General features: G+C 42.2%; 3 protein-coding genes and 1 long non-coding RNA gene across 4 annotated transcripts in view; 1 reads left to right on the plus strand and 3 right to left on the minus strand.

Moving 5' to 3' along the window:
* Positions 1–1,063, minus strand: part of LOC146970382 (uncharacterized) — a 1,188-nt gene extending 125 nt beyond the window's left edge. The window contains exons 1-4 of the mRNA XM_085806094.1: positions 624–1,063; positions 463–540; positions 194–240; positions 1–57 (exon numbers count right to left, since the gene is read on the minus strand). Coding sequence (XP_085662220.1) covers positions 18–57; positions 194–240; positions 463–540; positions 624–767 — 309 coding nt within the window. The 5' untranslated portion in view covers positions 768–1,063 and the 3' untranslated portion in view covers positions 1–17. The remainder of the gene's footprint in view (positions 58–193; positions 241–462; positions 541–623) is intronic.
* ralyla (RALY RNA binding protein like a) overlaps positions 1–13,116 on the plus strand; it is a 110,305-nt gene that overhangs the window by 87,980 nt on the left and 9,209 nt on the right. The window lies entirely within an intron of this gene.
* The window catches only part of LOC146970381 (uncharacterized), a 57,784-nt gene that overhangs the window by 3,855 nt on the left and 40,813 nt on the right, over positions 1–13,116 (minus strand). The gene's annotated exons all lie outside the window — the stretch shown is intronic.
* The window catches only part of LOC146970383 (uncharacterized), a 58,001-nt gene continuing 47,137 nt past the window's right edge, over positions 2,253–13,116 (minus strand). The window contains exons 2-4 of the transcript XR_015038130.1: positions 3,216–3,291; positions 3,032–3,059; positions 2,253–2,510 (exon numbers count right to left, since the gene is read on the minus strand). The gene's annotated coding sequence lies outside the window, so the exon portion shown is untranslated. The remainder of the gene's footprint in view (positions 2,511–3,031; positions 3,060–3,215; positions 3,292–13,116) is intronic.

The raw sequence follows: 13,116 nt of genomic DNA on the forward strand, positions 1-13,116 counted from the left end.
CTCTTTGGGACTTGGCATTATGGTAACATAAGGACAGACAGGCTTCCCGTTTGATATCTGTGTGGAACAAAAACAAAACGTTTTACTGATTTCACCACACATATTTTTTGTCAAACAGCTGCTGCTCAACTGACTGTTTTCTTTATGATTTTGGTCATTAGGCAAGCTGTGCTTAGGCGAAATTAAGTCTTACCGTTTAGAAGGTGTTCGTGGTTTTGGTCTGTCTTTAGGCTGTGACATCTGTAATATACAGAGAGTCTCAGAAGCAAATTCCTCACAAGCACAAATAAACATCCGATTGACCTATAAAATAAACATGGTATACACAAAGAAGCTACTACTGATCATTCTTTTTAATTGACAGCAAAAATAAAACCTTACAACTGGACAGTCATGATCTTCAGTTATAGGTTTCTTTACTGTGAATGAGGTCAACTCAAAGTCAAGTGGATTTATTCTTACGGGGTGGAGACGTCCACATGGTCCTGATTTCATCGTACATTTCCGTCTTTTTCTGTGCCCTGCACTTCCATCAACTGCCTGCACAAAATGAGGAGAAATGAAGAAACATTTGAGGAAACCACCTAAGTAAAAACTTCTCCCAGTGACCACCAGTTTCTTACCAGAGCTGGTTGTTGTTGTTGCTGTTGCTGTTGTTGGTCGTCTGCTTCCAGAGCTGCTACTGATGCAGCATCAGTAGAAGTGAAGACGGTGAAGAGCAGGAAAACCTGCAGACACAACAGGACCAGCAGCAAACCTTTGTCCATGGCTGATGAACTGAGGATTTTGATCCAGCTGTGAAACACACGCAGCTTTATATACTGGATTACTGACAAACAACCTCTACGTGGAAAAAGATAAGGAAAAGGAGTTTATTTTGCTTACTCCAAAAAATCTGGTTTAATCACAACATTAACTCTCTGTATATGTGACTTGTATCTCTACTTCCTTCCCATGAAGACCCTCCTCAGTTATTTTCTTATCACATCAGAAAAATAGGTCAGCTAAGCATTAAAGGGATAGTTCATCTCTCATGAGTGGGGTTACTTGAGGAACAAATGCCTATTAAAGCAGAAGTAAGCAATATTTTTGTGTTAATATAAGTCTTAAATAGTTACCTTCCCACAGCAATCACTTACATAGAGTGTTTGGTCTGAAACACGGGTCTCTCAGTCACTCTGCTCTGCTCTGAGCCGAGGAGAAAACTTTCCTCGTATCCTACAAGTTTTATCCAATGAGGAGAGAGAACGGCATGCAGGGCTGTGTGTGCAGCCAAGGGATGCGCCTGAATGTGGTGACGTAGGGACGAGGACCAATAGATCCATGACGAGGGCGGGGGCTGCTAACTCCATCGGCTGACAAGACGTTATGGTGCGTTCAAGGCAACCTGTAACTCGTGTTTTTCCGACCTGTGAAGTCGTACCAGTTCGATCTGGTACGAGTTCACGGGTCGGAAGTTACGAGTGGCCGTTATAGTGACTTTCACAGGTAAAACAGGTCGGAAAAACACGAGTGGGTTGCCTGGAACGCTACAAAGTCGTAAGTCGTGACTTGAAGCTGTAATTTACGGTTTCAAAAGCCTACCTGGAACGCAGCATTAGCCAAAACGACCGGATCGCTTACTTCTGCTTTAAGTATACGATCTGCAGTAGAAAGGTGTCTGCCCCCCCTCCCCCGGCGAAAAATCAATACATGGAGCGGTGGATAACGTTACGTTACGACGTGCAGAGACAAGAGCTGGGTCACCGGGGCGGCGGCCAAGCTCTACACTGATGTTGCAAAGTTGTTTTTTTTCACTATGAGACGCCAGGTGGAAAGCAGAGAGGTTTACCGCGGGCTGGTTAAATTCTTTTTAGGAGATAAATGCTGGTCTCATTGATGAAATCTAACAATTGTGGCGGTCTTTAATAGATTATGGTACAGTATTACTGACAGACGACATCTTGACGATGCTATCACTACTGTTTTAAGTTGTAATGTAATGTTATATTAACTACATGGTAGGAAGATACTCTCCTTCTGCGATTTACTATTAAATACCCATCAGCAATAGTTGGGAGTAAAAATTTGTTTATCATAGTAAAAACAGACATACAAAGTCTGTAGCTATGTGCTTGCAGTATTTTAGTTTTCTTTCCCGTTTATTTCTTTGTTCGTTAGTTATAGTAGCACAAACAGGTGGAGGAATATTAATGAAACCATCAGCACTCATTGGTGATATTTAGAAAATTTTATGAAACAAACAACACAATCTGATATTTCTGATTTCTGATATTTCATGACTAGCTGGTCAATTATATTGACCTTAATTGAAGCTACTGTATGTAACACATTTGCACAGTAGCCTATATAAAGACTTGTCATCCTCAATGCAGTGATGGATTATTTTCCAAAGTGCCATAAAATGTACAATAAACAGAGCAACATTGTTGAAGAGACGATGTTGTTGCTGCAGGTTTTCTTGTCTGTCTTCACTGCTCTGGTCTGACTTGTTCATGTTCCTCTCATCACTGACAGAAAGAGAGAGCGTAAAATCAGAGAGGTGGAGGCCAGGAATACGTACTGTATTTCAATATGAATCTGATGGATCAAACATAGTCAATCAATGTTTAATGTATATGTTAATATTTAAAGCAGAAGTAAGCGATCTGGTCGTTTTGGCTAACTTCTTGTCAGCCGATGGAGTTAGCAGTCCCCGCCCTCGTCATGGATCTATTGGTCCTCGTCCCTACGTCACCACATTCACGCGCATCCCTTGGCTGCACACACAGAGAGGACCGCCCCTTTATGCCGTTCTCTCTCCTCATTGGATAAAGGTTGTAGGATACAAGGAAAGTTTTCTCCTCGGCTTACAGCAGAGCAAAGTGACTGACAGACCCGTGTTTCGGACCAAACACTCTATAAGTGATTGCTGTCGGAAGATATAACTATTTAAGACTTATATTAACACAAACATTCCGCTTACTTCTGCTTTAACTCCAAAACATGAAGCACATTATACATTGCAGATTTTCTTTAGTATTCAGATTACCTTGTGTTTCATATACAAGTATAAACTCCTGTGAAAGAAGAAACAAATGATTATTGATTGATATCAGTGTGTCATCAACACAAAACAAACTGACTGATATCAACCAACATGTATATTCACTTATTTTACTGCAAATGAAAAATCATCAGAATTCAAGTAAATGTGCTCTAAATGAAATAATAACCTGCGCGCAGAAAACATTTTGGGGGACCGCGTCCTTTCTTATTGTCCCTCTTTCATCCAGTATTCCAAGTAGTTCTCTGAACCAAAAACAAAATCAGTATAAATATACATTTGATTTTAAATCCTTCTGCACAGAAACTACTTTATTTCTTTACTCTACTGCTCTAATGTCAACAATGTCTATTCAATGCACTGACTCTAAATTCCATTGTTGGAGCTTAAATACACGTCTGAGACGGACTCATGTTTTCATTCATCAATAATTAAAGTCAGAGGTTCAAAGAGGTTCACATACCGTCGTAGTTCTGACCATAAACGGCGATTTGGCTGCGTTATTCTCATAACTCGCCACGAAGGAAACGCTGGTCGGCTCGACCAGCATTTCCGCCACCACTAATAACAACAAAATAACGACAGAGACAGAACGATATATTTATCGAAAATGGACCCATTAACAAGTGTGGGTAGCGGAGATTCATCCACATTAACGTGAGACTTTTTTTATAACCGAATAGAAACTCCTCGTTGTCCCTTTAAACAGCCGGAAATAATAAGTTTAAATCTTGACTTTGAAAAGTAAGTTTGATTTTGTCGTTATTCTCAAACACGGTAAAGATAGAAATTCGTCTCTGTGTTAGTTATTAGGTTATCGTCGAAATAAAGGCATGTAGTGTGGGCTACAGCACGGCAGTTGTAACATGAGTTGAGTTGACTCGTTAACAAAAACAACAACGTTACCTGGATTTTGATTTTATCGGTTACAGCTGCAACAAGGAGCAACATGGAGGCCAGCCTGTCCAGACCATAGACTGTAAAAAGAATGGACGTAGCACCCGTGACGTCACCCATTGGTTTGGGGGAGTCTGTTTTGTGCCGCTACTACGGGGGTTTGAACCACGCCATGTTGGATTCTACTTACCATATTTGGAGAGGTGCGGCCGTTGGCCGGCCGAGAGCCCGCCCACTGGCCTCGAAGCAGCGGTCTCCGGACCTGTCACTCAACGTTTCTGCGCCCTAATTGGCCAGAACTTTAAACCTAATAATAGTAAAACAGTAGAGTTTAAAAAAAATTCACCCCCCTCAGAGTGCGGGGGTAGAAACTATCGGGTGAGACCAAAAAAATAAAATGTACCAGGCTGTAAATATGTTTTTTTAAGCTGTAAAGTCGGCTATTTTAACATGGGGCTCCAATAGACAAGCCTCGATGCAGAGGGCGGACTCCCAAAACACAGTGAAGACCTTCTTGGAGCTGAATTTCGTGTAGTAACGGTAGTCCTCATCAGTGACACAGAACTTAGAAATCAGTGGCTGCTGATTCTTCAGTGTCAGCTGCCGGATTTTGTGTTCCAGTGTTACCACTTGCACCTTCAACTGCTGAATCATCCTAGCAGCACTGTCCATTTCACCTTTAGAGGACAAAAGAGCATACGCCTTATTTGGTTCACTTATCTGTTTTCAGTTTGTACTCATAACTGGATGATATCAATGAGCTTAACAGAAACTCTTCACTTTTATGAGGTGAAGAAACACAATATTTAGAGAGGTAATGCGATGATAGCATGAAGATAATGATATGATTTACACATATCTCAGTTTTCTGTAAGAAATAACAAATAGGCCCAAGTTTTTAAATACTGACCAGGAGAGGGTTGCCAGGTTCCGAATGGGGTACATCCTCTGTGCTAGTCTTTGGGACAGGCATCTCAGTGTCATCTCTCTCTGCAAGGCGTTTTCTTGCACGCTGATATGGTGACTCCCGAGTTTGTGAGCCTCTTCCTACAATAACAAATATGTTGATTAAATAATTTCTGTCTATTCAATGAAGAATTAAAAAAAAAGTCTTCACATGTCATCTGTCTTTCTTGAGCTTTAAGCATTCATGAATGGAGTCACACACATACATCTGCATGAACAGGTGACTAAATGTTCTTGTCGGAACGACTTACGACACCAAAGTTATCTGGGTGAGTTAATGATCATATTTTATGCTAGAAATAAGGTCCAGATTGTATAAACAAACAAACAAACAAAAAACGGTAACTCCACTTTAACACAGCCCTCTTACCTTTGCCCCAGTCATTCCACAGGAATCTAGATGGCACTGCTCCTTTCTTCAGCTTGCTTCGCCCACTGGCAGAAACATATTTGTCATCTTTACATGAGGAACCACAATCACAGACATCATCTGGCTTCATCCTCACCATCATCATTTACACCAGTCTATTGCTTTAGTTTACTGATGTTGTTACACAAGATCAAGTGAAGGAAATTGGGGGGAAATGTATCGTCCGTCTCATCTCCCAGGGAGGCAGTCCTGACCTGCAGCCCGGATAAGAGCTTTTTTTCAAAACAAAAGTCTTCACAGGAAACAGAAGTAGCCTAACAGTTACTGAATCATCCATGAACGTGATGTAAGCCAGCGGAGGATCATCAGATGGGTATCCCTTCTTCAGACGTATGTGTACAAAAAGTCACTGTTCTTTGTCTTTGTCAGTTCAAGTCCCCGTCAGTCTATACATTAGAGACGGCGCTGTTGGTGGTGGTGGCGCAGGAGTAGCGGTCGCTCAGGTCCGATTTGGATTGGTGTAAGGATGGGTGCTTACGGGCCGAGCCCTTGGAGCTGGCGTTGGATATGCGGGTGAAGGCGGGGGAGGCGGGCTGATCTGATGTGAAGTGCTGACTGCAGATATAAGTGCTCCCACGAAGGATGGTAAAAGTTGGCCCCTCATCTCTCCTTATTGCCCTCACCCAACAGGCACGAAGCCCAGCATCAGATGGGAAGTCGTGGAAGCTAAGATGGGGGAAATTCTTCCTATTGTTGGAACAGCCTGGGACACTGCAGTAGCAGTGTGCCATAGTATGCTGGACACAAGAAAAACAGGGAGAGGGAAAAAAGATTAATTACATCGACATCAGATTTCTAATAGGTGGACAGCATCGCGTTATCATATTCACTCTAACGTTACAGCTTAAGTTGCTGCTTGTTAGCCATAGATCTATGTTAGCCTGCCGCTTAGCATGCATCTTGACGTTATTTTGCACCTCAAGGCTGCTAATTACATCAACTGCAACGATCGCTAACGATACCGAGAAAAATGAAGATGACATATCCATCACTTTCCGGAGAACGACGCTGGGTGTCGCCATGACACTCCATTCATTACATTTTAGATTAACGTTAGCTGGGCTAACCGTTAGCCGTTAGCAGTGTCTTAAATAACTCAATAAACAGCCCATGAAAAAAAATTTTTTTTCCATCGGATATCTTTGTTACAACATGACTGAGCTAACTGGAGTAGTTTCATGTTGTGTCCGACAACGGGAGGGTTTTAACAGCTGACGTCCTGATGCTGGTTTGCTGCTGCTGTTAGCTGTCAGCAGCAGCAAAGCTAACAACTACGACAACCATGACTAGTTGCAGAGGCGTGCACACAGAAGTGGTGGTGTTTGTTTGGTAATTCGTTTTGTAGACTTGACAAACATCAGATTAGTCAGGGTGGTTTTGGCAGCCCGGAGCCCCCACATTTGGTGCCTACCGGTGGCTAGCGCTACCAGTTAGCCGCTCGCTAGAATGCTACTATGGGGTTGAAAACCGACTTCCGTTGTGGTGTGACGCAATTGATCATGGGAAAATAAAGTGGGGGATACTACGACAAGTGAAATATTAGTCTCAATCTTACCTTTAGAAAATAAACTTAATTTTGTTGAGTGCTGTCCTGTGTTTCCGCAACTTCAGTTGAAAGGTCGCAAACCGGATGTAGCGGTTACCCTGCTTCGCTCCAACACGGAAGTTGTGTGACGTCACTGTGAAAAGCAATAGTATAAAGCTGCAGTACCGGAGTAACCGTAGCTGTAGGACCGCAGGTCTAGGACCGCAGCTGTAGGACCCGTTCGATTTACGTCACAGCGCCCCGACACCCCCAACGTTCGGAAGTTGCTGCGTTACTATGGAAACGGTCACCGCTTTGACCGTTATATTATTCCGCTTTGAATTTTATATTACAAGTACACATTTTGAGTTTGAGTTAGGCAACGAAGAAAGGAGTTGGTTAAGTTTTGTAAAAAGATCAGGTAGAGTGTAGAGACAGGCCAGATCAGTTTGAGTGAGAAGTGTAATTGTGTTTAGGCAATGAATAAAGGAGCTGATTAAACAACAGAAAAATAATTCCAGCAGTCGATTTCCAGACCGTTGCTAGGTAAGACAGGCCATTGCTAGGGACGCCGCTCTGATCAGAGGACAGCAGAGGAGAACTATATGTACGGGATAATGCCCGACGAGGTGTCCATTATCAGAAATTAATGGACGACGCGGAGGCGTGAACCGTCCGACGCGAAGCGGAGGACGGTTGCTTCCGCGAAGTCCATTAATCTCTGATAATCGGACACCTCGAAGGGCATTATCCCGCTTATACCATGGTCACTTACGAGAAAAATACATATTAAATCATTCACTCATGATTTAATGTTGTTTTTACCGTTAAAATCATACGTCGACTCGTCTTTAACATAAGCGGCTGAGCGGACTATTTAATAACTCTCGTCGGCGATCAAAGAAAAAAAAGAGGGACCCGCTGTGACCGCAGCGGCGTGCAGCCAGTGACTCTGCCACAGCCTGATAGTTGATCAGTGAAGGGAGGTGAGGTGACGGCTTAAATGTTACGTGACACAAAGTTTTTCAGAGGTCCAGTGCTTCTTACCGCTGGTGTGTTTACAGACTCCAGTGCCGTGATGCGCTGAAAAAAAGTTGTTTTCGTCCGAGTGTCCGTTGCCGTGGTTACCAACAAGCGTTTGAGCCAGCGCAGTAATATTTAGAACGTAATCAGGCTATTTTACCGGAACATCTTTATGGGTGTCCATTATCACTTTTTAATGGACACCCAGCAGCCAATCAGAATCGAGGATTCACCCAGACCATGGTATAATTAAGCAATATCATGACAGGCCGTGGTATATGCTCATTATACCACGGCTAAGGGGCGTTGTTCGGCCCGACCTACATATTATCCAATAAAATAGCCTCACTGTGAAAAAAATAGTCCCACCTCTCCAGACGTTAGCTCCAAATTAGCTCTGCATCTCGTCTTTTCCTCCGCTTTTTTTCAGGTTAATGTCACTGCTCAATCCACTCTACCGTTGTTAACCCTCCCCGGAGGTGAAAGTTCACCTTAAACATGTGAAGTCAACTACTTTAGTCCGTTTTTTAACATCGTAAAAACATCAGCTGTCTTTGGCTACGGACTGCAACAGTCCGTTGTCATGGATCCTACATGACAACAACTTCCATTCATACCAGTCATACGTGCCTGACGCGGAGTGATAGCCTATGCTGTGATAAGGTTTTAGAATAGTAGCCGTGGTATATGCTCAACCACGGTTAACAACCAATCAGATTGCGGGATTTCACCTTTCCGTTTTATAATTACCTTTTATACCATGGTCTGGGTGAATCCTCGATTCTGATTGGCTGCTGGGTGTCCATTAAAAAGTGATAATGGACACCCATAAAGATGTTCCGGTAAAATTGCCTGATTACGTTCTAAATATTGGCTCAAACGCTTGTTAGTAACCACGGCAACGGACACTCGGACCAAAACAACTTTTTTTCAGCGCATCACGGCACGGAGTCTGTAAACACACCAGCGGTAAGAAGTGCACTGGACCTCTGAAAAACTTTGTGTCACGTAACATTTAAGCCGTCACCTCACCTCCCTTCACTGATCAACTATCAGGCTGTGGCAGAGTCACTGACTGTAACGTTACGCTGCGGTCACAGCGGGTCCCTCTTTTTTTCTCTTTTATCGCCGACGAGTTTATTAAATAGTCCGCTCGGCTCAGCCGCTTAAAGACGTATGATTTTAACGGTAAAAACAACATTTTAACGGTAAAAACAACATTCAATTACAAGTAATTGATTTAATATGTATTTATCTCGTAAGTGACCATGGTATAGGCGGGATAATGCCCTTCGAGGTGTCCGATTATCAGAGATTAATGGACGACGCGGAGACGTGCGCGTCGGACGGTTGCTTCCGCGAAGTCTAATTTCTGATAATGGACACCTCGTCGGGCATTATCCCTTACATGTTTCATATTTACCGTCATTTAACAGCATAATAAATGACTTGTAGATTGTTACAGGGACAGTGGAGGCTAATCTGCCATCTTCCACACCGCTGCTGAAAACCAAACCTGCGCTCAGAGCCTCCCTGTCACTGCTCTTGTCGGTCACGGTGAGAAAAAAAAAAAAAAAGGAGCTCGGTGGAAGTCCGCGACAGTAAACGTGTTTATGACAGATGAGACTACACAAATATACCCATCCTAACATGTATATGATAATATATATAATATTATTTTTGAAAATGTTGTAATAAATATTCTACATTATTCAAGCTTTAATTTTAGTAAAAAGACCAGTAGAGTGTAGAATAGAGAGAGTCCAATGTCCAGAAAGTAGTTAGGAGCACGTTTGAGGTGATTTAAGTCGATAAATCTGACGGCAGTAACTTCAGACGAGATTAAAAATTATCAGCAGGTAACGGCAGTCTCCACTTGGTAGGAAGCGCTGTGACGTAAATCGAACGGGTCCTACAGCTGCGGTCCTAGAGCTGCGGTCGGTCCTACAGCTACGGTTACTCCGGTACTGCAGCTTCACCCTACTCGTGAAAAGGGCCAGCCCCCAGCGACAGCCGAGGGGATTGCAGTTTTTTGAACGCGGAAGTGAGCTTCACTTCTTTTTTTTTCTTCTTTTTTTTCCATTCAGGAAGTTTTTTTTTTTTTCTCCTCAACTTTATTTGACAAAATCATGTACAAAACATGGCATAGCCTATATCAAAATTAACATTCCACAGGAGCAGGTGCATTGAGGAATGCAGAATACAGACTTAACTTGAGAAATAAATGAATTAAATATTAAAAAAAATAAATAAATAAACAACTTTAGCTAGGGCTTTTGTCGCAGACCATGTTTTTCAAATAAACTGAAAAGTTTCATTGCATGTTTACTTTTCATTACTGTATGTTAAGGGCTTTGGTGAAAGATAGAAATTCGTTATGAAACACATAGAACCTAGGTTTCACTTTCATGTATTTACACTTGTGTATGTAAAATTTCCAGAGGATGAGTATATTGTTTACCAGAAAGTCCCATTCATTATTGTCCATAACAACTCCATAGCGTTTCCCAGATTTGTTAAGAAGCTCTTAGCGCTAAGATCTTCTTTGGAGCGCTCTTAAGAACGCTGTGAAAGAAGAACGTGTTTCCCAGAGTCGCTCTTAGCTTAAGAAGATCTTTCACTCGGGGCGGTGTTTAGCTCAGTTGGTGGAGCACCCGCCCCATGTGTTGAGGCTGTGGTCCTCGCTGCAGGCGGTCCCGGTTCGGGTCCCGCGTCGGGCGGCCCTGTCCTGCGTGTCATTCCCCCCGTCTCTGCCTCCCATTTCCTGTCACACTCTCGACTGTCCTATCGAATAAAGGCATGAAAAGCCAAAAAAATATACTTAAAGACCCACTCCCGTGAAAATCGTGTTTTTTGAGCTTTTCACATGTTCCTGTGGCATTTTTCTTGTGTTAGAGCACATATCAGCAGAAAAGGAAGTGCAAAATTGCATTTCTGAGTTTTTCTGCCTTCAAACTGCTGTGAACCAATGGCAGACTCAAACTGGCAGTTTCAGGGAGACTGGAGCTGACGTGTCACAGCTCCAGGGGAGGGCACTAGTGCTACAAGCTGCCGCCCCGTTCTTCATCTGGCTCAGAGGTGAAAGGCTTGGGAGCTCGGTATAGTCGCAAGGTATAATAGGTATAGCTCACCTGGTAGAGCAGCTTGCACTGTGAGCAAGGACTATGCTCCAGTCTGGGATCGAATCCCAGTGTGGAGTTTTACACTAAATGCGCTGAATCTGTAATTGTACAATGTCCAGCTGTCAACAACCGGGGGGTGGGGTGCGAGGAGGTGGCTGGGCGGGTGCAAAACAGCGCAGTCTCCGCCCACCCCCCAGAGGTGAATTGCTAATGTGCATGGCTAATGAGCTGGTTTTAAAATGGCCGAAAAGGGTCGCGGGAGTGGGACTTTAAAAAAAAAAAAGAAGATCTTTCACTAAGAAGGAAATGTAAGATCGAGCTGACCCACTCTTTCGAGTCTTCTTAGCGACTTTTTAGCACTTTTTCAAGGCAAATCAATATCACACTAAGCAAGATTTAAACAGTGCACATCGTATGTTTAAAACATATTAAATTATGTCCGAAATAAAAAATAGAGATAAAAAATAAAATAAGAACAATAAATAACCTAAATATGAGGAATAACTTGTGCTCTGCACATCAGGCACACAAATAAAATTAATCATCATGACTATCATTTATCATAATTTTTTACGCACACATCCACATCCCATATCTGCATGAACATCAAAAACAACCGTTCTTAAATCAACCCCTAGTGTCGCTGTTGCATCGTGTTTTTATGCAGTGGGGAGCTTCTTGGTGTGGTGGGGGCATCGCAAGCAAGGGTCAGTGTCACGGAGTGTGGCAGCCGTGACACTGATCCTCCCGTGCCATTTTATACTAGGGGTGGTTAATTGGCCCAATTTCCCGATTCGATTCGATTACGATTATTGAAGTCTCGATTCGATTACAGACCGATTTTCGATTATTAACGATTATCGATTCGATTTTCGATTATCAATGATTATTGTCATGATTATTATCAGTCAGTTGCTGAATTATTATTAGCCTATTTTTATTTATTGAAAACCACATATTAATTTTCTCTTTGTGCGTTGATTGCTTGTTGGCTCATTTTTTGATTCTTGGATTTTTTGTTACAATAAGTTACTTTAACTGATCATGGACCCTTTGTATTTTTGGACGTGTCACAAAGGAGATTTAAATTAGTAAGTCACTTTTTTTGAAAGACAGATGCAACACATATTTTACTGTAGGCTTTAGATAATGTACACATAAAAACAGAACACAACACACGTAACTAGTGATCAAATAATATTGCTCTGGAACAACCAGCTTGCACACATTTTACTTTAGCCTACTGTTATAAAAACAGAGCACGCTGTGTAACTTCAACTTCAGTGATCAAATCATTGCTCTGGAGCAACCAGATTCTTATGGAGGAAGACCAGCTGGTCCTCATGTTGTGACGTGTTAACAGCGCTAAAGCCAGAATTAAAACAGTTTTTAGCAGCTTTACTGCTATGGTTGTAGCGATGCTAATTTCTGTTAGCCCGTCTATGGTGTTTTACATTATACAACGTTAGCATTAAGCTAGCGGACTTTATGCTTCAAAAGCAAGCTCACTGCTGTCTGTCCCATAGAAAAACATGACAGCGGCAGCCTAGTTTGGAACATGAATCATGTGACCGCGCTGGCGGCGACATCAAAAGCTGTCGCCAATCAATTGTATCGATCTTGTCTCGCTCCGGCACCGTTAGCACCTGGTTAGCACCTTGTTAGCACCTACACACTTGCTCGCTGGCTCAGTTACACAGCCTCTTGTTATGACAGACAGACCGCTCCACCTTGTGGTTAAATCCTGTATGACATCCAGTAACAGGAGGACTCGCCTTTGTATTACAATTTGAAAAATATAAAAAAAAAAAAAAAAAAAAAAAAAAATTGGAAAAAAAAATTGAAAAATTGAAAAATATAAATAATCGATTTTTGGAAAATTAATAATCGATTCATAATCGGTCATTTAATAATCGCGATTAATCGATTATCGATTTTTTTCACCACCCCTATTTTATACTGGCACTAAAAAGACTGTCACGCATTAACACTCCACTGCCTAAATATATATGTAGCCTATATACATATGTATAGCATTGATCATTCAATGATGATGAGAAAAGAAAAACGTGTTGACCACCAAAATAATTTTCTATTGGGTGGATTT

The sequence above is a fragment of the Trachurus japonicus genome, chromosome 17 (genome assembly GCF_045865225.1).
Source record: "Trachurus japonicus isolate A0001 chromosome 17, Traja_1.0".
Taxonomy (NCBI): Eukaryota; Metazoa; Chordata; class Actinopteri; order Carangiformes; family Carangidae; genus Trachurus; species Trachurus japonicus.